Source organism: Erinaceus europaeus, chromosome 1 (genome assembly GCF_950295315.1).
Source record: "Erinaceus europaeus chromosome 1, mEriEur2.1, whole genome shotgun sequence".
Lineage (NCBI taxonomy): Eukaryota > Metazoa > Chordata > Mammalia > Eulipotyphla > Erinaceidae > Erinaceus > Erinaceus europaeus.
Window position 1 is genome coordinate 179,975,859 of NC_080162.1, and position 26,720 is coordinate 180,002,578.

Sequence of the window (26,720 nt, forward strand, 5' to 3'; positions counted from 1 at the left end):
TCTTGTAAAAATAAAAATATCTTCAATTTATTCTAATTGGAGTCAGGGTGATGTATGAGGGTAAAATTCAAACAAAAAAGTGTTTCTTCAGTACTTCCTGTGACAGCTTCTGCAATAAATCTGTATGTTCCCTAGAATAAAAAAATACAAGTGATATGATATAAAATATTTACTGCTCCTGTTTTCTTTTGTTTTTACCAGAGCACTGCTCAGCTCTGGCTTATGATGGTATAGGGGACTGAATTTAGAAGTTTGGAGCCTCACTCCTGGGAGTCTCTTTGCATAATCATTACCTGTCTTACCTACTTCTGAGTCATAAGTCTTTTTTTTTTATATTTATTTTTTTATTTAATTTTTTATATTTATTTATTTTCCTTTTGTTGCCCTTTTTTATTGTTGTTGTAGTTATTATTGTTGCTATTAATGTCATCATTGTTAGACAGGACAGAGAGAAATGGAGAGAGGAGGGGAAGACAGAGAGGGGGAGAGAAAGATAGACACCTGCAGACCTGCTTCACCGCCTCTGAAGCGATTCCCCTGCAAGTGGGGAGCTGGGGGCTTGAACCAGAATCCTTATGCCTGTCCTTGCACTTTGCCATCGGCTTCCCACCTGCAGGGGGGTTGTTTCACAAGCTTCACAAGCGGTGAAGAAGGTCTGCAGGTGTTTATCTTTCTCTCTCATTTCTCTCTGTCTTATCCAACAGTAATAAAAATAGCAAGGGCAATCAAAAATGACCCCCAGGAGCAGTGGATTTGTAGTGTAGGCACCAAGCCCCAGCAATAATTAAATAAGGGGAAAATAATTTAAAAGAAAGGATATCATCCTAAAAAAAAAAAAAAAAGAGAGATAAAGAGGAAATAGAGACACCTGTAGCCCTGTGTTACTTCTTGTGAAGCCTTCCCCCCTACAAGTGGGAAGCAGGTACTCAAACCCCTCCTGCACCATAATGTGTACTCAGATATGTGGCCTACTGCCCAGGCCTCTAACCTATAAGTTTTTCAAAACCTAGATATCATTTGTAATAAAACAACTAAAGAATATACGTAACTAAATTTTATTTAAGAAACCTAGGGAGTGATACAATGGCTGGAATACCACACTTCCAAGTATGAGGTCTCAAATTCAGTCCCCAACATTGTATGTGCCAGAGTGACTGATGTTCTCTCTCTCTCTCTCAATCTCTCTCTCTCTCTCTCTCTATCTCTCTCTCTCTCTCTGTTCTCTCTCTCATTTGTAAAACCTTTGAAAAAGTTTATTTTATAACTGTCACCAAACTTCATTACTAGGAATCTAATACAAATATCTAGGGCAGATAGCATAATGGTTATGCAAACAGACTATCATGCCTGAGGCTCCAAAGTCCCAGGTTCAATCCCCCACACCAACATAATGCTCTGGTTAAAAAAAAAAAAAATCTAAAATTACTTAATGTTAAATGTAAAACATCAATTCCCCAATAAAGAAATTTTTAAAAAGAAAATAAATAAATAAATAATCTAAAATTACAATGTTATTATTCACAAAGGCAGTTAGTTACGGAGTTATGCACAGGAGTGATATAGTACTTTTACCCAAAGATCAGTCAACATGATAATACTGAACCTTCTTATTGTAACCATGCATGTTAGGGAGGAAAATTCAGTGAAAAAGACTTTTCTCTCATCCAAGTACTAACCAGGCCTGACCCTGCTTAGCTTCAGAGATCAGACAGATCCAGCGTGTTCAGGGTGGTACGGCCGTAGACGAAAAAGATTTTTTTTTTAATCATCTTTATTTATTTATTGGATAGAGACAGGTAGAAATTGAGAGGGAAGGGGATGATAGAGAGGGAGAGAGACAGAGAGACACCTGTAGCCCTGCTTCACCACTTGTGAAGCCTTCCCCCTACAGGTGGGGACCAGGGGACTGAACCTGGATCCTTGTGTACTATAACATGTGCGCTCAGCCAGGTGCGCCACCACCTGGCCCCCCGAAAAAGACTTTTCTATGACTTTTCCATAATTTCATTTTCTACACATAGAAGAAATAGCAAAATGCCCAAAATAAAGTTGGAAAAAATATAAATATCTTAATAGTAAATCACTATTTTTAGAAATTCTTAATCTCTTGTCTCAGGTTCTTTACTGACTTGTTAGGGCAAAGGGTTAAGAAAGTACAAAACAACTCCAACAGTACCTTAGGAAATCGTATTTGATCATAGGAAAACGATATTGTTGTATTCACAGTCTCTGGAACAAAACACAAGTACAGTTATCATTTGGTGATTTTTTTTGTAGAGTGAAGTTCATCTTTTATACTTTTACTATACAATACCAGCAGAAGTTATGCCAAACAAAACTGTAGAAAAAGAATGAATTGGTTGTCAGAGAAATATTTCAGTGGTAGTACACCAAACTTGCTTGCCTGAAATCTCAGAGATTACAGGTTCAGTCCCCAGCACCACCACATGCCAGAGCTGAGCAGTGTTCTGGTCTCTCTCATGAAAATAAATAAATCTTTTTTAAGGGGGGGGGGCTGTGGCCCATCTGGTAGAGTGCACACCTTACTAAGTGCACAGACTGGGTTTCCATCCCTTTCTCCCCACCTGCAGGAGTGACATATCACTGCTCATGAAGTAGGTCTGCATGTGTCTATCTCTCTCTATCTTCCCCCTGCCCTCTCAATTTCTATCTGTTCTATCTAACAGAATTGAAAGAAAAAAATATTTTTTCATAGGAAATAGGGAGCCAGGCAGTGGAGTACCCAGTTAAGTGTGAACAGTACTAAGCACAAGGATCTGGGCAAGGATCCCAGTTTGAGCCCCCACTCCCCACCTGCAAGAGGAACACTTCACAAACAGCTAATCAAGTCTACAGGCAGGCGCCTGTGTTCTTGCTCCCTCTCTATCTCCCCCTCTGCTCTCAATTTCTCTCTGTCCTATCCAATAAAGTGGGAAAAAATCCACGGCATGCCTGCACCAAGCCTTAGCAATAACCCTGGAGACAGAAAAAAAAAAAAAAACAGAAAGAAAGCAAGGAGGGAGGGAGGGAGGGAGGGAGGGAAGAAGGAAGGAAGGAAGGAAGGAAGGAAGGAAGGAAGGAAGGAAGGAAGGAAGGAAGGAAGGAAGGAAGGAAAGAAGGAAGGAAGGAAGGGAGGGAGGGAGGAAGGGAGGAAGGGAGGAAGGGAGGGAGGGAGGGAGGGAGGGAGGATGGAAGGAATAGTGGGCCAGGTAGTAGTGCACCTGGTTGAGTGCACATATCACCATGCTCAAGAACACAGTTTCAAAACCCCACCAGTCCTCGCCCACCTGCAGGGGGCAAACTTTGTGAGTGGTGAAGCAGGGTTACTGGTGTCTCTCTTGCTCCCTCTCAATTTCTTTTTTTTTTTTTTCCTCCAGGGTCATTGCTGGGCTCGGTGCCTGCACCATGAATCCACCGCTCCTGGAGGCCATTTTTCCCCCTTTTGTTGCCCTTGTTGTTGTAGCCTCGTTGTGGTTATTATTATTGCCATTGTTGATGTTGTTCATTGTTGGATAGGACAGAGAAATGGAGAAAGGAGGGAAGACAGAAAGGGGAAAAGAAAGACAGACACCTGCAGACCTGCTTCACTTTCCTGCAGGTGGTAAGCCAGGAGCTCGAACCGGGATCCTTACGCCGGGCCTTGCACTTTGCGCCACATGCGCTTAACCCACTGCTGCAACCACCCGACCCCTCCCTCTCAATTTATTTTTTTTTTATATTTATTTATTTATTTATTCCCATTTATTGCCCTTGTTGTTTTATTGTTGTAGTTATTATTGTTGTTGTTGTTGGATAGGACAGAAAGAAATGGAGAGAGGAGGGGAAGACAGAGATGGGGGAGAGAAAGACAGACACCTGCAGACCAGCTAGACCAATTTCTATCTTTTTTTTTTTTGCCTCCAGGGTTATCGCTGTAGCTCAGTGCCTGCACTACCAATACACTGCTCCTGACAGCCTTTTTTTTTTTTCTGTTTTATTAGATAGGACAGAGAGAAAGGGTAGATAAAGGAGAGAGAAAGGGAGACACCTTCACACCTGCTTCATCGCTTGCTAAGCAACCCCTCCCCCCCGCAGGTGGGAAGCCAGTGGCTCAAACCCAGATCCTTGCTCCAGTCCTTGCACTTCCTATTATGTGTTCTCAACACAGTGTGCTACTGCCCAGCCCCTTCAATTTCTACCTCTAGCCAATAAAATAATAATAAATAAAATATTTTTTTAACTATTTTTAAATAAGTAATGGAAAAATAGTGAGTCTTAGGGGGTGAGCAGTAGCGCAACGGGTTAAGCGCACATGGTGTGAAGTGCAAGGACAGCATAAGAATCTTGGTCCAAGCCCCTGGCTCCCCACCTGCAAGGGGGTTGCTTCACAAGTGGTGAAGAAGGTCTGCAAGTGTCTATCTTTCTCTTCTCCCCTCTGTCTTCCCCTCCTTTGTCGATTCCTCTTTATCCTATCCAACAACAACAGCTGTAACAACAATATTAATAACAACAACAATATCAACAAGGGCAATAAAAGGGAAAAAAGTAGCCTCCAGGAGCAGTGGATTCATGGTGCAGGCACTGAGCCCCAGCAATAACCCTGGAGGCAAAAAAAAAAAAAAAGAGAGAGAGAGAGAGAAAGAAAGAAAGAAAAATAGTGAGTACTATACCCATGCTTCAATTCTCCTGCACCTCCCTCTGTCACCCCACCCCAAGCCTTTCTGTGCATCAGCTTATATCTCATCCCAAAAGTATACAAACTTTTAAGACCCACTTGTCACAATAATGAATGAATAATTAACAATCTAGTGCTAATAGACTTCATCCTAAATTATATATGTTCCCATTTAACTGTCGCTTTCAGAAATGGTGCTCCTTCTTAGTTGGGTACATAATAGAGAAGAATCTTCTTAAAGGTGGAGACAATTTTTGGAAGACAGCCAGGATAGCAAAGCTGACTTCAGTCCCACCACTGAGAAGTCTAAGCAAGTATTTAGTCACTGGCACAATGCACATTCATCAGGCTCACCCTGCAGCAGCTATGAAGCACCAAGTCAGCAGTGCAGGAAAAGCCACACGGTACTGACCTAGTCCAACAACAACAACAAAATAAACTTAAAGACTAAGGTTAGAAAGGTGGGATTCTGTTTTGGTTGTTTTTGTTTTGCCAATGCACGTCTATGCTTTGGCTTATAGTTGTGCTGGGAATTGAATCTGGGACCCTTGATGCTTCAGGCATGAAAATCTTTTGTATAACCATTATACTATCCCTCCAGCCAAGATTTTTTAAAAAATTAATCTTTTTGTTATTTATTTATTTACTATTTTATAGAGACAGGGAGAAATGGAGAAAGGTGGGGGAGATAGGGAGAGAAAGAGACAGAGAGACACCTGCAGCCCTGCTTCACCACTGGTGAAGCTTTCCCCCTGCTGGTGGGGACCAGGGACTTGAACCTGGGTCCCTGCCCACCACCTGGCCCCCCAAAAGTTAATCTCTAATAAAAGCAGAACTAGTCAAATTTTTTTTAAGTATGCAACTAATCAAATACTAAACTATAATGATTGTTGTTTTCATAACTGGCCAAAAACACTCCTTAATAGAAAATAAACATTATATCTGCATATAAACATCTATTCACACTCATGCATGTGCAAAGGATTTATTTATTTGGGCCTTCTTCCATTCACTGTACCACCTCTCAGATCTCTAGTCATGATCTTTAATAACAATTGTAAAATGTTCTAGCTGTGAAAAGTAAATATATATATATATGAAAAAATTATTTCCAGAAAAGGACCTTTATATTTTCAATGTAGTTAATTTTATAAAATTATCACCAAGTTTTACATTTTGTTTGATAGTATTAAGATCTTACCTCCCTTCACAGCTTTGCAAAAAGAATAATCATCATCAGATCCTCGGCAAATTACTTCTCTTCGCTTTGGAAAATCCAAGGATTTAATAGATAAATGAAGATTGAAATATAATTGTTTAATGTCTCTTCCTTAAAAAGAAAAGTCTCATTACTCCTCAAATAAGACATTTTTAAATAGCAAGTAACATTTATTGTATGCTTAAAACAGACCCTGTGTTTTTGCAAAATTATTATTTTCCTTTTTTATATTTATTTATTAATTTTAATAGGACAGAAAGAAATTGAGAGGAGAAGAGAAGATTATGATGGAGAGAGAGATATACGCAGTATCTATTCACCACTGGTATAGTTTCCCCTCTGGAAGTGGAGAACAGGGGCTTAAACCTGGGTCACGGGAGTCAGGCGGTAGCGCAGCGAGTTAAGTGCAGGATGTGCAAAGCACAGGAGGTGCAAAGCGCAAGGACCAGAGGAAGGATCCGGGTTCGAGTCCTGGCTCCCCACCTGCAGGGGAGTCTCTTCACGAGCGGTGACCAGATGGGCAGGTGTCTGTCTTTCTCTCCTCCTTTCTGTCTTCCCCTCCTCTCTCTATTTCTTTCTGTCCTATCCAACAATGATGACATCAATAATAACTACAACAATGAAACAACAAGGGCAACAAAAGGGAATAAATTAATATTTAAAAAAAACCTGGGTCACTTGAATTGACAGTAATCAGCTCATGTTCACTTTGAGGAGTTAAACGAAAGATTACTTGGGCAGAGGACCCCACCATATGTCCTGGAGCCCCGCTTCCCCAGAGCCCTGCCCCACTAGGGAAGGTAGAGACAGGCTGGGGGTATAAATGGACTTGCCAACGCCCATGTTCAGTGGAGAAGCAATTACAGAAGCCAGACCTAACACCTTCTGCACCCCATAATGATCCTGGATCCATACTCCCAGAGGGATAAAGAATAGGGAAGCTACCAGGGTAGGGGAGGGGATGTGGGATTCTGGGGATGGGGATTGTGTGGAAACATACCCCTATTATCCTATAGTCATGTCAATATTTCCAGTTTATAAATTTAAAAAATTTGAACTAGTGTCTTTTTTGCCTTGCAAGGGTCTTGCGAATGCATGATTTCACTGCTTTGGGATAGTTTTTGTTTGTTTATATTTTGTTTTGTTTTGTTCTGTTCTGTTCTGTTCTTTAGATAGAGAGACAGAAAGTCAGAGAGGGCAAGACACCATAGCACTGGAGCTTCCTCCTCTGCCATGACACCTCAGTGTGCTGTTGGGATTTGAACATAGGCCTCACTGGGGTATCTCTATCTCTATCTCCCTCTTAATTCTTCTCTGTCTCTATGAAAAAGGTAAAATAAATTTTTACAAAGGGTAGTGGGAATGGTCATCTGGAGCAGTGCAATCATCTGAGCCCCAGCGATATCCTTGGTGGCAATAAAAAATAATTTTAAGTTGTGGGGGCAAAGAAACCATCCTACACTGTTGGCATAAATGTAAATTCATCTAACCTCTGTGAAAAGCAGTCTTAAGAACTCTCAGAAGGCTATAAATAGACCTACCCTATAATAATTCCTCTCCTTGGAATATATCCTAAGGAACAAAATGCACCCATCCAACCTATGCTATTACCTATGTTAATAGAAGCACAATTTGCAGTAGCCAAAACCTGGAAGCAACCTAGGTGTCCAGCAACAGATGAGAGACTAAGAAAGCTGTGATATAGATAGATAGATAGATAGATAGATAGATAGATAGATAGATAGATATAGATATACATTTAAAAAAAACTGGGGACTTGGACAGAATATTCACCGCAGAAGAGATCCAAAAGGTCGAGAAACACATGAAAAAATGCTCCAAGTCTCTGATTGTCAGAGAAATGCAAATAAAGACAACAATGAGATACCACTTCACTCCTGTGAGAATGTCAGACATCACAAAAAGTAACAGCAGCAAATGCTGGAGAGATTGTAGGGTCAAAGGAACCCTCCTGCACTGCTGGTGGGAATTGGTCCAACCTCTGTGGAGAACAGTCTGGAGAACTCTCAGAAGGCTAGAAATGGACCTACCCTATGACCTTGCAATTCCTCTCCTGGGGATATATCCTAAGGAACCCAACACATCCATCCAAAAAGATCTGTGTACACATATGTTCTTGGCAGCACAATTTGTAATAGCCAAAACCTGGAAGCAACCCAGGTGTCCAACAACAGATGAGTGGCTGAGCAAGTTGTGGTATATATACACAATGGAATACTACTCAGCTATAAAAAATGGGGACTTCACCATTTTCAGCCGATCTTGGATGGACCTTGAAAAATTCAGGTTAAGTGAAATAAGTCAGAAACAGAAGGAAGACTATGGGATGATCTCACTCTCAGGCAGAAGTTGAAAAACAAGATCAGAAAAGAAAACACAAGTAGAACCTGAAATGGAATTGGCATATTTCACCAAAGTAAAAAACTCTGGTGTGGGTGGGTGGGTGGGTGGGGAGAATACAGGTCCATGAAGGATGATAGATGACATAGTGGGGGTTGTATTGTCAAATGGGAAACTGGGGAATGTTATTCATGTACAAACTATTGTATTTACTGTTGAATGTAAAACATTAATTCCCCAATAAAGAAATAAACTAAAAAAAAAAAGGTCAAAAAAAAAAACTGGACCAAAGAACTAAACAGACCATTTTCTAAAGAAGAGGTAGACATGGCCCACAGACACATGAAGAAATGCTTCACTTCACTTATCATTAGAGAAATGCAAATTAAAACTACACTGAGATACAATGGCTTACTGAGAGAATGGCTTACATCAACAAACCTAGAAATGACAGGTGTTGAAGAGGCAATGGTGGCATACCTGGTTGAATGCACACCCTACAGTGCATAACCCAGGTTCGAGCCACCAGTCCCCACCTACAGGGGAAAAGCTTTGTGAGTGGTGAAGCAGTGCTCAGGTGTCTCTCTGTCTCCCTATCACCACCTTCCCTCATGATTTCTGGCTGTCTCTATCCAGTAAAGATTTTTTTTTTTTAATTTTTAAAAAGGTGGGCCAGGCGGTAGTGCACCAGGTTAAACACACATGCAGGTGTCTATCTTTCTCTCCCCCTCTCTGTCTTCCCCTCTTCTCTCAATTTCTCTCTGTCCTATCCAACAACAACAGCTATAATAACAATAAGGGCAACAACAAGAGCAACAAAATGGGAGAAATGGCCTCCAGGAGCAGTGGATTCATAGTGCAGGCACTATCTCAATATATCTGTCCTATCAAATAAATGGGGAAAAATAGGATTAGAGGGGTGGAATGGCTCTTGGGAGCACTGGATTCATTGTACAGGCACCAAGCCCCAGAAACAACCCTGGTGACAATAATAATAAAGAAGTTAAACCATTGTACTCACTTGCTTTGGCTAGTGCACTGCTTTACTATATCAGAGACCCAAGTTCAAGCCCAAACCCAAGTGCATTAGAGGAAACTTTGCTGCTGTGATGTGTGTGTGTGTGTGTGTGTGTGTGTGTGCGCGCGCACGCGCGTGTGCTATTCAATGACAATGCAGGATAAAACAACTTATTTTTTTTCTGCATACAACACAGCTTGATTACAGACTGCAGTGATTCCATGAAAGGAAACTCTGCTTGGGCATCTCAGCAGTTGACACCTGGGGGTGCTTCTTGCTCTTGAACATCACTGTGGTCATGGTAAGTACAAGGAAAATGGACTAAGTGGATGGGGGAGATAGCATAATGGTTATGTAAGGAGACTCTCCTGCCTGTGGCTTTGAAGTCCCAGGTTCAATCCCCCGCACCACCATAAGCCAGAGCTGGCAAAAATAAATAAATAAATAAAATATAAAATATATTATGTTTCATGGTGTGAAGCACTAAGACTGGCATAAGGATCCCACTTCGAGCCCCCGGCTCCCCACCTGCAGGGAAGTCGCTTCACATGTGGTCTGCAGGTGTCTGTCTTTCTCTCCCCATCTCTGTCTTCCCCTCCTCTCTCCATTTCTCTCTGTCCTATCCGGCAACAACAACAGCAATAGTAACAACAATAATAATAACAACAACAAGGGTGACAACAAGGGCAACAAAATGGGAAAAATGGGAAAAACGGCCTCCAGGAGCAGTGGATTCATAGCACAGGCACTGAGCCCCAACGATAACCCTGGAGGCAAAATGTATATGTATATGTATATGTATATGTATATGTATATGTATATGTATATGTATATGTATATGTATATGTATATGTATATGTATATGTATATGTATATGTGTTGGGTAGTATGCCACCTCCCCCTGGCTTCTGCTTAACCATATGCTTATATAGGGATTTACTGATCCCATTCAAAGCTTTGGTCTATTTACATAAATCACTTTTACATTTACATAAAGCACTCCCTCCAGGGCATTGGTGGTTCAGTGATAGGATTCTCGCCTGTTCCGCCCCCTCCTTGTCACACTCTGATTTTCACCAGTCACTTTTCTCTCCACCCTCTCTATTTCACATCCTGTTTCCACCCTACTTGGAGAGTATAAAAACAGCAGCTCTTCTGATTAAAGACACTTGGAAATTGCTTTCCGGCTCTGAGAGTTCCAGAGTGTATCTCCTGCGGAAGTTAGTGCGGCACGAGTTCCTGATCCCTCTCCCACGCAGCAGCCTAGATCGGCTCCAGTTGAGTTCTCTCCAAGCCAGAGAGCACTAGCTCGGGAAGAAGTACCCTCAGGCTATCCCAGCATATATGTATATGTATATATATATGTATAAAAAATGGACTAAGTGAGGTTCCACTTGAAGGATTTAGCAGACCAGAGAGTGGTGGATTGATACACAAGAAATGTAGTGGCAGTAGGGCACCAAAGTAAAAACCCTGTGGTAAGGGGTAGACATGCTTCCTGGGCCAGTGGGGGGTGGGAGTGGGTGGGAGGGATGGGTCACAGTCTTTTGGTGGTGGGAATGGTGTTTATGTACACTCCTAGTAAAATGTAGTCATATAAATCACTAGTTAATTAATGTGAGGGGGAAAATTAATTGTATGTCTTGAAGTTTTTAAAACACAGACTGAATCTTTTTAATATATAAGCTGTGTAATTGAAATGCAGACTCTCTCAAAAGCCTAGACCAAGTAGATCAGAAGCAACCAATAACACAGCTATATACAAGATACTGGGTACTGTACAGCAAACCATAACAAAAGGACTTTTCAAAGTTAACCCAATTACCAAATAATGTGATGATAACATTAACTATCCATTGTCTTTTGGAACCCTAAGACAGCAGGAACCTCACATCTCCACTATAGAGCCTCTACTTCCCCCAGTCCTGGAACCCTTGGATAGGGCCCACTTTCCCGTATGCCTCTCCCAATCCGTATCAAATAATATTGCATCTGCCGATCACAACCTAATCAACACAATGATGGCCACCTCAACATGCTTCACTTCAGACTGTGTCCAGAGACTTCAGGTGTGGAATGACAACCCTTCAGCTTCATTACTTGGGTGACACCTTTCCTTTCATAGTATACTTTAATTCCATCTCAGGTGGTTCACTTTCTAACAAAGTCCCAAAACCTAGATATACACCAGTTTCTGTGAGAGAGAGCATATGTTCACACGTATCCATAAACTACTGCAAAATATATACCTGAAAGCAGAAGTACACTAGAGTATGCAGTGAGTATCCCCCTAACACTTCCTCTCCACTATTCCAAGCTTTGGGTCCATGATTGCTCAACAATTTGTTTGGCTTTGTATGTTAACTCTCTTTTCAGTCACCAGGTTCCAGATGTCATCAGGATGCCAGCCAGGCTTTCCTGGACTGAAGACCCCACCAATGTGTCCTGGAGCTCCGCTTCCCCAGAGACCCACCCTACTAGGGAAAGAGAGAGGCAGACTGGGAGTATGGACCGACCAGTCAATGCCCTGTTCAGCGGGGAAGCAATTACAGAAGCCAGACCTTCCACCTTCTACAACCTACAATGACCCTGGGTCCATGCTCCCGGAGGGATAGAGAATGGGAAAGCTATCAGGGGAGGGGGTGGGTTATGGAGATTGGGTGGTGGGAATTGTGTGGAGTTGCACCCCTCCTACCCTATGGTTTTGTTAATTAATCCTTTCTTAAATAAAAAAAAAAAAAAAAAGAAATGTAATGGCAGATGGCAGGATTAGATAGCATAATGGTTATGCAAAAAGACTCTCATATCTGAGGCTCCAAAGCCCCAGGTTCAATCCCCGACACCACCACAAACCAGAGCTGAGTAGTACTCTGGAAAGAAAAGAAAAGAGGGGGGTCGGGTGGTAGCACAGAGGGTTAAGTGCACGTGGAGTGAAGCAAAAGGGCCAGCATAAGAACCCCAGTTCAAGCCCCTGGCTCCCCACCTGCAGGGGAGTCACTTCACAGGTGGTGAAGCAGGTCTGCAGGTGTCTATCTTTCTCTCCCCTCTCTGTCTTCCCCTCCTCTCTCCATTTCTCTCTGTCCTATCCAACAATGAAGACATCAATAACAACAACAATAACTACAACAATAAAAAAAGAAAAAAGAAAAGAAACATAGTGTCAGAGTGGTATGGAACCAAGTAGGAAGCAGATCTTTACTTGTATTTTATTTTATTTTAATCAGAGCACAGCTCAGCTCTGGCTTCTGGTGGTGCTTGAACCTAGGAGCTAAGTACCTCAGGTAAGAAATCCATTTCCATAACCATTATGCTATCCCTTCCCCCCAACCACCATCACCCCCACTAGCCCAGACCTCTACCTTTAATGTGAAAGTCTTTCTGTCCTCACTACCTGGATTCTGGGCTTTTGGTTTTTTGTCTTTAGTTTATCTGAACTCCAAGCTTGTTTCTATGCTAATTTTTCTATGTTATAGTTTTTGTTGTTAGAGTGTCAGGAAAAGATGGCAGGACTTGCTAGTCAGCCACCATCCTGACTCCTCTCTTAACTAAGTTTTTGTGGCGTTTTGTTATTCTCGATTACACAAAGCTTTTGCTGTCTAACTTTTCTTTAGTTCTTATTATTTCTCTACTGGAGGGACTACATAATTTTTCCAGATGCCTTTATTGGGAAACATAATAGACATTGTCACAGTGAGTACAAATTCCTATCTTCTCATGATAGATGTCTGTATACCACTCCCACCACCAACTTAAATGTCCTTCTACCAGAGTAGGGCAACAAAGTAAAAACCCTGTGGTGAGGGGGAGGGAGGACATTCAGCTTCCCAGGCGGTGGGGGCCGGCGAGGGGGTGGATGGGATGGGACACAGTCTTTTGGTGATGGGAATGGTGTTTATGTACACTCCTATTAAAGTGTAGTCATATAAACCACTATTCAATTAATATGAGAGGGAAAAAAATGATCATATGTCTATAGCTTTTTAAAACACAGACTGAGTCTTTTTAATACATAGGCTGAGTTTTGATATGTTGACTCTTTCAAAAGACTAGACCAGGGAGAGCAGAAGCAACCGGTGGCACCACTATATACAAGATGCTGGGTATTATACAGCAAACCCTAACAAAGGGACTTTTCAAAGTTAACCCAATTACCAAATAATGTGATGATAACAATAACTATCCATTGTCTTCTTGAACCCTAAGACAGCAGGAACCTCACATCTCCATAATAGAGCCTATATTTCCCCCAGTTCTGGAACCTTAGGGTGGGGCCCACTTTCCTCCATGCCTCTCTCAATTCATATCAAATAATATTACATCCACCGATCACAACCTAATCGACGCAACGACTGCCACCTCAACATGCTTCACTTCAGACTGTGTCCAGAGACTTCACGTGTGGAATGACAACCCTTCAGTTTCATCACTCGGGTGAGACCTTTCCTTTCATAGTACACTCTAATTTCATCTCAGGTGGTTCACTCCCCAATAAAGTCCCCAAACCTAGATATAGACCAGATCCCCTGAGATAGAGCATATGTTCACACGTGTCCATAAACCAGGGGAAATATATACCTGAAGCAGAAGTACACACAAAAGTCTGCAGAGAGTACCCCCACAACACTTCATCCGCACTATTCCAGCCTTTAGGTCCATGATTGTCGAACAGTTTGTTTGGCTTTGTATGTTAACTCTTTTCAGCCACCAGGTTCCAGATGCCAGCATGATGCCGACTAGACTTCCCTGGACTGACAACCCTACCAATGTGTCCTGGAGCTCTGCTTCCCCAAAGACCCACCCTACTAGAGAATGAGAGAGGCAGGCTGGGAGTATGGATAGACCAGTCAATGCCCATGTTCAGCAGGGAAGCAATTACAGAAGCCAGACCTTCTACCTTCTGCAACCCACAATGACCCTGGGTCCATGCTCCCAGAGGGATAGAGAATGGGAAAGCTACCAGGGAGGGGATGGGATATGGAGACCGGGTGGTGGGAATTGTGTGGAGTTGTACCCCTCCTATCCTACAGTTTTGTTAATGTCTCCTTTCATAAATAAATAAATAAATAAATACCCTTCTACCATTGTGTGCTGGGTCCCCAATCCCAGTGCATTCACAACATCCTTCCAGAACTAAGTTGTCTTTTCTTTCCTTTTCTTTTCTCTTCTCTTCTTTTCTTTTCTTCTACCACTGCCCCTAGGTCCTAGGTTCAATCCCCACACCTTCATATGCAGCAAAGCTAACTTATAGGAGAGGATAACAGTTGTGTGCTTTCAGACACAAACCCTGCCCAGTGTTATCATCACCACCCAGTTCAGTTTTGACCAACCAAATGACAAAACCATAGAAAGGAAAAACAAGACACAACCCAAACCAAAACAAAATAAAAATGTCTTCCTTTTCCCATTATTTTTTTCTACAAAAATCAGCCATGGTCATGCAGAAAGTCTTGTTTTGCTCATGCATAGATATATGACTAACAGAAAACCTACTCTACTTATCAGGTAACAGCTGGTAATTGACAAAAGATACACCTATGAGACTATTAGAAGTTGCAAGTTCTTTTTCTTTTCTATCCCTAGACCAGTATACTATCTTTTCCCCCATGAGTTTGATATAGCCTAGTGACTCTTAACTGAACATGGCAAAGGTAATAGTGGCACTGATATGACTCAGCCACACAGTATTATAAATTCTATCTTGTTAACTATACTCTTCCCCCTTGCCTGCTTTGATAAAGCAAAAAGTCACATTTAAAAGACTGTGTAGCAAGAAACTGAGATTTGGATAATACTCTAGCTACTATATCACTTCCTGGGCTGCTGGATTTCTTCTGAAAGTACATAAATTGATATAGTTGTTGACTGTTGACGTTATTCAGCACATATACTAGAGTGATCTCTGGTTCTCTCTCTCTCTCTGTTTCCCTCTCTCTTTCTCTCTCTCTGTTTCCTTCTCTCTCTCCCTCCCTCCTTATCTCTCTCATTAATAAATAAAATAAAATGATAGGTAAAGAGAAGAAGACCAGACATCATTCTGGTTCATGTGCTTCTAGGGATTGACCTTGGGACCACATGTTTGAGAGTCCAGTGTTTTATCCACTGAGCCATCTCCCAGACCACATAAATGTATTTTTTAATTTTTTTTTTTTACTTACTTATTGGATAGGGACAGCCAGAAATTGAGAGGGAAGGGGGTGATAGAGAGGCAGAGATACCTGCAACCCTGTTCCACAACTTGTGAAGCTTTCCCCCTGCTGGTGGGGACCAGAGGCTCAAACCCAGGTCCCTGTGCATTATGGCATGCACTCAAGCAAGTACTCTACTGCCCGGCTGCCAAAAATGTATTTTTAAGCCATTAAAATTGCAGTATTTTTTTTAACACATAGCAATGCAAAATTAATACAACAACATTTGGAACAGAATCATTTAGAATTAATATTTCTTGCACTCTTTTACTTAGTCTAAGAAAGCAATATTTTGTACTTACTTGCAATGTAGAAAAGATGCAAAAATCCTTTGCTTCCTTTAACTGATAAACAGGGATCAACTTTAATTGAAATAGGGAAAACCATATCATCTATACAGTAAAGAGAGAATATAAATAAATTACTATAAATTATTTCCAAATGTGACATATTCTGAATTTCAACCCCCCAAAGATGACTTTAGCACTAAAGCTATAAAAATTAAAAAAAAAATTAATGCCTAGAAGATAGCTTAACTTGTAAAGTCTTACCAGTTGTTTTTTGTTTTGTTTTGTTTTTTTCCCCAGACCACTGCTCAGCTCTGGTTTATGGTGGTGCAGGGGATTCAAGATTGAACCTAGGACTTTGGAGCCGTAGGCATGAAATTCTCTTTGCATAACCATTATGCTATCTACCCACCCCCAATTCTTATCATTCTTTTTTTTTTACTTCTTTATTGGGGGATTAATGGTTTACAGTCCACAGTTAAATATAATAGTTTGTACTGCATAACATTCCCACATAACAATACAGCCCCACAGTAAAATATAATAGTTTGTACCTGCATAACATTCCCACATAACAATACAGCCCCACAGTAAAATATAATAGTTTGTACCTGCATAACATTCCCACATAACAATACAGCCCCACAGTAAAATATAATAGTTTGTACCTGCATAACATTCCCACATAACAATACAGCCCCACAGTTAAATATAATAGTTTGTACCTGCATAACATTCCCACATAACAATACAGCCCCCACTAGGTCCTCCTTTGCCATCATGTTTCAGGACCTGAACCCTCCCCCCCACGCCAGAGTCTTTTACTTTGGTGTAGTACATCAACTCCTGTCCAAGTTCTGCTTAGAATTCTCCCTTCTGTTCTTGTCTTATCATTCTTGAGGTCCAAAACCTACCACTACAGAGCAATAGAAAGAGAAGAGAAAAACATCAAGCATCAAAGCTTCCTCCAATTCAGTAGGGGCCAAATTCAAACCTAGGTTGCACACATGGCAAAGCATGTGTACTATCCAAGTAAGCTATTTTACAGGCCCCACTTTATTTTGTTTTGTTTTAGATAAAGACAAAAAGGTGGAGAGCGTGAAAGAGACCACAGCACCAAAGCTTCTTTTAATTCAATGAGGCTATATTTGAACCTGGGTCTCACACATGGCAAAGCAGTACACTATTAGAGTGAGCTATTTCATCACCACCACCACCACCACCCCTATATTATTTATTGTTAAAGAAGGAAAGAAAATTAAGAGTGACTAAAATGTGTTCCCTCCCTGACTAGTGTCAGAGAACTGACACTAGTAAGATGACCAAGACAAAGCGCAAGGTCCTCCTTTTCCCCACAAACAGCAATTCAGCAACAATTCATCAAAAAAAAACCCTTTCTGAAAAATCAGAGGGTAGGGGTATAGCATAATGGTTATGCAAAGAGACTTTCATGCCTGAGGCTCTCAAGTCCCAGGTTCAATCCCCCACACCGCCATGAGCCAGAGCTGAGCAGTGCTCTGGTACAAAAAAAAAAAAAACTGAAAAATCAGAAATTGTCTGGAAGGTTCCATATCCTATGGAAATGCAAACCCAGACTCACCACTTACAGCAAGAGATGAATCATGAGGACAAAATATCAATAAAGACATAGAGGCCTTAAATGAAAGCATAAATGAAATGAACTTAACAAATGTATTCAGAAACATTCATCTCCCCCCCCCCCCATTAAAAAGAAGGATATATGTTCTTTTCAATAGCACATAGAACATTCTCAGGGATTGACCATGTGCTGGACACGAAGACAGTCTTAATAAATATGTGAACACTGAGATCATAAAAAGTATTTCTCTGACCATTAAGCTGTGAGATTAGAAATCAACCACAAAAAAATAAATACCCTCAAAATATAGAGATAACAACATACTTCTGAATAACTCCTGGGTCACTAAAGAAAGCAAAAGAGAGCTTAATGGGATGGGGGTAGATAACATAATGGTTATGTAAAGAGATTTTTATGCCTGAGGCTCTGAAATCCTTGGTTCAATACCCTGCATCACCATAAACCACACACACACACACACACAAATAGTCAAAGCACTTTTGAGAAAAAAAGAATAAAAATAGATGCATCACACTCCTCCACTTCAGTTTATATTACAAAATAATAATAATGAAAACAGCATGGTACTATGTGGCATGAAGTGCAAGGACCGGAGTGAGGATCCCGGTTCAATCCCCCAGCTCCCCACCTGCAGGGGAGTTGCTTCACAGGGGTGAAGCAGGTCTGTAGGTGTTTTTCTCTCCCCCTCTCTGTCTTCCCCCCCTCTCCATTTCTCTCTGTCCTACCCAACAATGATGACATCATTAACAACAAAAATAACTACAACAACAATGAAAAACAAACAAGGGCAATAAAAGGGAAAATGAATAAATAAAATATTTTTTAAAAAATAAAGCATGGTACTACTGTGGTTTGGGAGGTGGTGCAGTGGATAAAGCATTGACTTTCCAGGGAGTAGGGCGGTAGTGGGTTAAGCGCATGTGGCACAAAGTGTTAATGGTAAGGATCCTGATTAGAGCCCCCCGGCTTCCCACCTGCAGGGGAGTAGCTTCACAGGCGGTGAAGCAGGTCTGCAGGTGTCTCTCTCTCCCCTCTCTGTCTTCCCCTCCTCTCTCCATTTCTCTTTGTCCTATCCAACAACAACATCAATAACAACAACAATAACAACTACAACAATAAAACAGCAAGGGCAACAAAAGGGAATAAATAAATAAAATAAATATTTTTTAAAAAAGCATTGACTTCTCAAGCTTGAGGTCCTGAGCTCAATTCCCGGCAGCACATGTACCAGAGTGATGTCTGGTTGTTTATCTTTATCTCTCCTCCTATCTTCTCCTTCTTTTTTTCCCTCCTCTTCCTATCTTCTTCATGAATAAATAAATAAAATCTTTTAAAAAAACAGCATGGTGCACCAGGATTAATGGGATAAAATTGAAAACCCAGAAATAAGCCCATACATATATATGACAATATATATACCTAATATATGACAAAATGACAAAAGAGCATAAAAACATTCAATGGAACAAAGAAGGACTCGTCAACAAACAGTGTTGGAACAACTGGACAGTCACATGTAGAAAAATAAAACTAGATACAGATACCAAATACAGACTAGGGCCTAGGATGCTGGGTACATGTGTACATGTATCCATAAGTAAGTGACAATTATATACCTCAAAGTAAAAGTATTTAATAGTTCCCCATGATTAGACTCAGACCTAAGAAGCCTGGCAATCTAGTAGAATGGCCTAAGGAAGGCACCATAAATTCTCCACTCATATATTTATTATTTAGGCCTAGAGAGTCTCCTCCTACCCCCTCACTCTACTCAATTAACTATACAAAAGGAAGGAAGGAAAGAAGTTACATTCTTCCATCTTTTATTTATTGATTCCTTTTGTTGCCCTTGTTGTTTTGTTGTTGTAGTTATTATTGATGTCATCGTTGTTGAATAGGACAGAGAGAAATGGAGAGAGGAGGGGAAGACAGAGAGGGGGAGAGAAAGACAGACACCTGCAGACCTGCTTCACCGCCTGTGAAGTGACTCCACTGCAGGTGGGGAGCAGGGGGGGGGGGGCTCCAACAGGGATCCTTCCGCTGGTCCTTGTGCTTAGCGCCACCTGCGCTTAACCCGCTGCGCTACCGCCCGACTCCCTCTTCCATCTTTTAATCTCCTCTGACAGAATATCAGTGTTATTATTACCCCTTGATAAGCTTTCGAAAAAATACTATACAACTGGCCAAAAGATCTACTGGAAAACCCATAGATCAAGTAAAGGACAATTAATGTTCCCATGATAACTTTTATTAGAATCATCAAACAAGTATATGCAAAATGAGGCTAAGTAAGACCCCACTAAAATCCTAGGTCTCTTCTCTCCCTAACTTGAGGTCAAGTCCCATAAACCTAATGCTTGTTTGGATACAACAAAAGAAGCTAAACAACTGGGAGAGAGTCTAAGCCCGTCAGATAAAGAAGGCGCTATAAAAGCTGGATAAGGGCAACAGACTGGCTCACTTAACAATAACCTTCTTGGCCACTATCATGCCATCCCATCACCTGGGGTCCTGGACAGGGAATCCTTGGGTCCCTCATAGATTATACAGGCTAGGGGTAGGCATCGGCACACTTGGTTAAGCACTCACATTGTGGTGCACAAGAACCGTGTCTATCCAATAAAATACGTATTTAAAAGTATTTCAGAAGCTAGTTCATACTAGTATTATCAAAATGCTATCAGAAACACAGCACAAAGGAGAGCCCAGCAGTGATGCACCAGGTTAGGCACACATAGTGCAAAGCATAAGGACCTGCGCAAGGATCTTGGTTCAAACCCTGACTCCCCACCTGCAGGGGGGATCACTTCACAAGTGGTGAAGTGGGTCTGCAGATGTTTATCTTTCTCTGCCTCCTCTATCTCCCCCTCTCCTCTCAGTTTCTCTCAGTTATATCCAAAAAGTCAAAAAAATAGCCACAGGAGCGGTAGATTCATAGTACCACCCAGGCCCAGCAATAACCCTGGAAGGAAAAGGAAAGAAAAGAAAAGAAAAGAAAAGAAAAGAAAAGAAAAGAAAAGAAAAGAAAAGAAAAGGGGAGAGGAGGGGAGGGGAGGGGAGGGGAGGGGAGAGGAACATAGCACAAAGGAGCAGTCACTGTGCGGTACAGAAGAACCAAAGCAGTGAAGTGGGACCAAGTACACAAGGACCTTCCTGGAGCATTGAAGTGTAAACTGATCCTGAGGGAGAAATTCCAGGGAGAAATTGAAAGTGAACCCAGCACAGTCCACAAATAGGGCAAAGTCGTAAGTCTGAGATCAATTACATACCTAAATGTTACTCTCAGATTTATCAATTAACTCTAATTCCCCAGAAATGAAGTTACATTATTAGTATCTTCCAGCATGTGTTTTATAAGACAGTCAACACACATTCAAAAAAAATTACTAATAAATAAAATAAAGTGGGGGGTCGGGTGGTAGCGCAGCAGGTTAAGCGCATGTGGTGCAAAGCGCAAGGACCGGTGTAAGGACCAGGGTTTGAGCCCCAGCTGCAGGGGAGTCGCTCCACAAGTGGTGACGCAGGTCTGCAGGTGTCTATCTTTCTCTCCCCCCTCTGTTTTCCCCTTCTCTCTCCATTTCTCTCTGTCCTATCCAACAACGAATAACATCAACAACAACAATAATAACCACAACAAAGCTACAACAACAAGGGCAACAAAAAGGGGAAAGAAATGGCCTCCAGGAGCAGTGGATTCATGGTGCAGGCACTGAGCCCCAACAATAATAACCCTGGAGGCAATAAACAAATAAAATAAAGTAAAATTGAAAACATGGAGATTCAATAGACTTCCTTATTGCAGAACTGGTCAGACCTCAAAGTATATTTGTAAATTCCCCCCCCCCAGTTGATCAGATCATAAACCCTTTTCCCAAGAGAATCCTAAATGTTTAGTTCCTTTAGGCCTGCCTGATAATTGTTATTGGGTAGGAAAGATCAGATAATCTATGATGAGCAATGTTTTGGAAACTACCAAACCAACATAGTGGTCAAGCCCAGAAGCTATGCTTTCAAAATAGTAGATACTTACAGAAGAGAGGGTACAAGTGCAGGAAACAGTGATACCACCAAATAGCATTAGGCTATGGCTGATTTTGTTTCACAAGGGGAGCTTGGAGCCTCAGACATGAAAGTCTGTTATACTGCAGGTATCTCTCTGTCTCTCCTTCTCTTTCTCTCTCCCTCCCCTTTCAATTTCTGCCTCTTCCAATAATAAATAAATAAATAAAATAAAAATAATTTTTAAAGGGGGCCAGGTGGTGGCGACCTGGTTAAATGCACACATTACAATGTACGAGGACCCAGGTTCAAACCCCTGGTCCCCACCTGCAGGAGGAAAGCTTCACGAGTAATGAAACAGGGCTGCAGGTATCTCTCTGTCTCTCTCCTCTAGCTCTCTCCCTCCCCCTCAATTTCTCTCTGTCTCTATCCAATAATTAATTAATTTAATCAATTTAAAATGAAAGACTATTATATAAGCCACTGTGCTATCTCTCCGGCCCTCGCTAATTAAGAATGTGTATGTGTATGTATAGTTAGATAGTGGTACACATCATTAAGTGCACACATTACCATGTTCAAGGACCCAGGTTCAAGCCCTTGTCCCCCATCTGCAGGAAGCTTTACAAGTGGAGCAGTGCTGCAGGTGTCTCTCTTTCTCCCTCTCTATCTCCCCTTCCCATCTCAATTTCTCTCTGCCCTATCAAGAAAAATAAAATGGGAAAAAAATGGCCATTAGGAGCAGTGGGTTCGTAGTGCCAGCATGGACCCTCAGCAATACCTCTGGTGGCAATAAAATTAAAAATAATATTTATTTACGAGAGGGAAAAAGAGAATTAGAGAATGACTCTGGCATATATAATGCCTGGGATCAGATTTGGGAACTCATGTCTGTAAATCCAGACTACTTTTTTTCTTTTTCTTTAAAATTTATTTATTCCCTTTTGTTGCCCTTGTTGTTTTATTGTTGTAGTTATTGATGTTGTTGTTGTTGGATAGGAACAAGAGAAATGGAGAGAGGAGGTGAAGACTGAGAGGGGGAGAGAAAGACAGACACCTGCAGACCTGCTTCATCGCTTGTGAAGCGACTCCCCTGCAGGTGGGAAGCCGGGAGCTCCTTATGCCGGTTCTTGCACTTTGCGTAAATCAAGATTTCTAAGCTCCAGGCCATCTCCTGGATTGGAGACAGACTGATTCAAAAACAATTTTATAATAATCTATATTATCATCACTATGTGGCTGTGCACTAAAAATTTAACCTCACAACAATCCTTGTAAAAAATAATTCCTGGAACAATCCCAGTTCAAGCCCCTGGCTCCCCACCTGCAGGGGAGTCGCTTCACAGGTGGTGAAGCAGGTCTGCAGGTGTCTTTCTCTCCACCTCTCTGTCTTACCCTCCTTTCGCCATTTCTCTCTGTCCCATCCAACAACAACGACAACAATAAAACAAGGGCAATAAAAGGGAATAAATAAATATTTTTAAAAGAAATTAAAATAATAATAATAATTCCTGGGAGTCGGGCGGTAGCGCAGCGGGTTAAGTGCAGGTGGTACAAAGCATAAGGACCAGTGAAGGGATCCCGGTTCAAGTCCCCGGCTCCCCACCTGCAGAGGAGTAAGTGCTTCACAGACAGTGAAGCAGGTCTGCAGGTATCTATCCATCTCTCCTGTCTTCCCCTCCTTTCTCCGTTTCTCTCTGTCCTACCTAACAATGACAACATCAGTAACTACAACAATAAAACAACAAGGGCAACAAAAGGGAATAAATAAATATTTTTTTAAATAATAATAATTCCTACAATCATTTTTTGGAGTGGGGGAAGATAGTATAATGATTATGCAAAGAGACTTTTTTTTTGCCTCCAGGGTTATTGCTGGGGCTCAGTGCCAACACTAGGAAGCTACAACTCCTGGCAGCCAATTTTTCTATTTAATTTTTATTTTTTTGTTCCATTTTATTGGATGGGACAGAGAAATTGAGATAGAGAGAGAGAAATAAAGACACCTGCAGACCTACTTCACCTTGTGAAGCAACTTCCCTGCGGGTGAGAAGTGGTGGCTTGAACGTGTTTCTTGCACATAGTGCTATGTGCACTTAACTGGGTGTGCCATGGCCCAACCCCTGCAAAGAGACTCTTATGCTTGAGGCTCCATGGCCCCAGGTTCAATCCCTTGCACCACCATAAACCAGAGCTAAGCAGTGCTCTGGGGGAACTTAATTAATTTAAAAATCACTTTTTGGGGGTCAGGTAGTGGCACACATGGTTGAGCACACATGTTACAATGCACAAGGACCCTGGTTCGAGCCCCAGGTGGAAAGCTTCACAAGTGGTGAAGCAGGGCTGTAGGCGTCCCTCTGTCTCTCTCCCTATCACCTCCTTCCTTCTCAATTTCTGACTGTCTCTATCCAATAAACAAAGATAATTAAAGAAAATTAAAATCACTTTTTTTTTTTTTTTGGTCACCAAAGTCACCACTCATACTTGTTGCCTTGCATCTTGAATCCACCACTCCCAGCAGCCATGGTTTCCTTTTTATGATAGCAACAGAGAGCAATGGGGCAAGAGAGGGAGAGGGAGAGACACATCTGTAACCTGTTCTACCCACCATCACCACCCCACCCCACCACCCCACAAAACTTCCCCTCTGCAGCTGGAGGATGAGGGTGGTCCTCTAATCTAGGTCCTACCACATGATAACTTATGTACTTTACCAGTTGTGCCACTCCCTGGTCCCTAAAATCATCTTTATTTTTATTGATTGATTGATTGATTGATTGATTGATAGGGCTCCATGCTTTTTTTTAAAGATTTTATTTATTTATTCATGAGAAATGATAGGAGAGAGAAAGAACCAGACATCACTCTAGTACATGTGCTGCCGGGGATTGAACTCAGGACCTCATGCTTGGGAGTCTATTCCCTTAGCCACTGCGCCACCTCCTGGACCACAGGCTCCATGCTTTTAAGACAACTCCACTGTTCCCAGCAGCAATCTCTTCTTTCGTTTCCTTCCTTCCTTCCTTCTTTCATTTACTTTCTTCCCCCCCCCCCTTTTTATCTTTCTTTCTTTCTTTTTTAGTGGAGGATAAGAATCAGAGAGAGGGAGTCGGGCTGTAGCGCAGCGGGTTAAGCGCAGGTGCCGCAAAGCACAAGGACCGGCATAAGGATCCCGGTTCGAACCCCGGCTCCCCACCTGCAGGGGAGTCGCTTCACAAGCGGTGAAGCAGGTCTGCAGGTGTCTATCTTTCTCTCCTCCTCTCTGTCTTCCCCTCCTCTCTCCATTTCTCTCTGTCCTATCCAACAACGACAACAACAATAATAACTACAATAAAACAACAAGGGCAACAAAAGGGAATAAATAAATAAAATAAATATTTTTAAAAAAGAGTCAGAGAGAAGGACAGACACCTGCAGCACTCTTCCACCACTTGTGGAGTTATCTACAGGTGGGGTCTGAGGACTTGAACCCTAGTTGTGGGACATGATAACGTAAATGCTCTGCCCTGGGCACTAATGCCCCGCCCCCAAATCACTTTCATTTTACAAACAAAAAGCTAGAGTGCAGAAAGGCTGCATACTTAGCTAAAGATCATACAACTGTCAGAATCGGACTTCTACCCAACTTGGAATATCATTACAAGAGTCCTTAAAAATCATACCCTGAAACTTTTAGAGGACCACTTATATGTTCAACACTGTGCTGGGGGGAGGGGAAGGTAAGATAAAAAAATCACCGCCTGGAGCAACTATCAGTTCCAAAAGGCAGCTATGACTCTTCCTCCTCCTCCTCAAAAACTAGTAAGTATCGAGGTTGAGACACAAAGCTCAGAAGCAGCAAGTTTTGTGAAACTGAGACAAATCTGAAACTGAGTTTCAGGAAGAGATAACTATCACCGGAAACAACTGAAGCACTTGGAGGTCAAGTAAAAAAAGTCTAAAAATGTGTGAGGTCTGTAAAGAATAAAGAAAATTCACACAGGACAGAAATATCTTTTATTTTTGTCAGCAGCAGCAGCTGTGATACACTGTCATTTCCAGTACCTCAGTAACAGCAGAGTAACATTCTTGTAAAACTTTTCCTCAGTAACTGGTTGTTGTTTTACTTACCACAGTTGGAGTACAAAATACTCAAATCAGAGGAGTTGCAGATCCATTGTTGTTCCCCAGGTTTAGTAAATACAAAAGAAAACAGAGTGGGAAAAATCATAAATGGAAACATGGTTTGATAGCTCCAAAACTAAAAATGTGTGAGCTAATCATCGGAGTCTTCCTTCTCAGTAAGTAGAAAAGGTTTAACTTAGTCATCAGTCACATGACTGAATTCAGAGTCCCTGCCCAATTGTTTCCTCTTTTAGTGTGACTTTTTTTTTCCCTTAAATATTTGAGTGCTTCCTGCAGAGTAAGAGGAAGAAAATTATTTGAAATGTAATCTTTTCAAACATGTAGTAGAAATGAGTGACCAGGACTTTAAAAGTGAAAGAAGGTATTTCCCAGTCAGTACTAAGAAAACCAAGTCTGCAAGTCTCTGTTAGTGGGCCTGAAGACTAGGACTTGTTTTGCTATTGTTGTTGTCACCAAGGCTTCACCACTTTAGGCCAGATCTTTCAGACAGAAAAGTAGAGAGAACCCCATCTGCTGGGGCCCTAGTTGGAGTCCTGGGATTCCCACACAAACACAACAAGCCTAGACCTTGAATAGAGCCCTCTCTCTGCTGTCACTGGTCATCTCCATCAGGAACAACACAATAGATCCCTTTGTGGGCCCCCATAGGACCTTGCCCTCAATGTGGATCAATAATGGTAGAAAATGTTCCATCCTCCAAAGGGGGGTTGGATAACACACTCTGCCACCTGAGGAAGATGGGTCCCGAAATTGGTGCAACTTGGAATATTCCTACTAATGACCACAGAATGCAAGTTCCAACCTACAGGGATGGCAGAGGTTACATAGGTTCCTATGCTGAATATGGGCCCCAGATCAAATCAATGGGGTTTACAGTCAACAATATTTACACACTTTTCACATATTTGGGAGCTACTTTCTTTTTTTTATTTTATTTTTTTAATAATGATTGACAGGACTGTGGGATAAGAGGGGAACAATTCTATACAATTCCCACCCCCAGAACTCCATATCCCATCCCCTCAGTTGGAAGCTTTCCTGTTCTTTGTCCCTCTGGGAGTATGGAACAAAGATCTTTATGGGGTGCAGAAGGTGGAAGCTTTAACTTCTGTAATTGCTTCCCCGCTAGATATGGGTGTTGAAAGGTCAATCCATACTCCCATCCTGGCTCTCTTTTTCCCTAGTGGGGCAGGACTGCTGGGAAGTGGAGCTTCAGGACACATTGGTGGGGTTTTCTGTCCAGGGAAGTCT

General features: G+C 41.7%; 1 protein-coding gene across 2 annotated transcripts; it reads right to left on the minus strand.

Moving 5' to 3' along the window:
* LY96 (lymphocyte antigen 96) lies at positions 1 to 26,720 on the minus strand. 2 transcript variants are annotated; one of them, XM_007525795.3, is made up of 5 exons: positions 25,455 to 25,624; positions 15,740 to 15,829; positions 5,856 to 5,984; positions 2,177 to 2,229; positions 1 to 131 (listed from the first exon to the last, which is right to left on the minus strand). In XM_007525795.3, exons 1-5 carry the CDS (start codon positions 25,564 to 25,566, stop codon positions 33 to 35), a joined length of 483 nt encoding a protein of 160 aa, XP_007525857.1. In that variant the 5' UTR covers positions 25,567 to 25,624; the 3' UTR covers positions 1 to 32. The 2 variants fall into 2 exon arrangements, with proteins under 2 accessions (XP_007525857.1, XP_007525858.1); XM_007525796.3 differs by lacking the exon at positions 15,740 to 15,829 and having other exon boundaries at positions 25,455 to 26,720.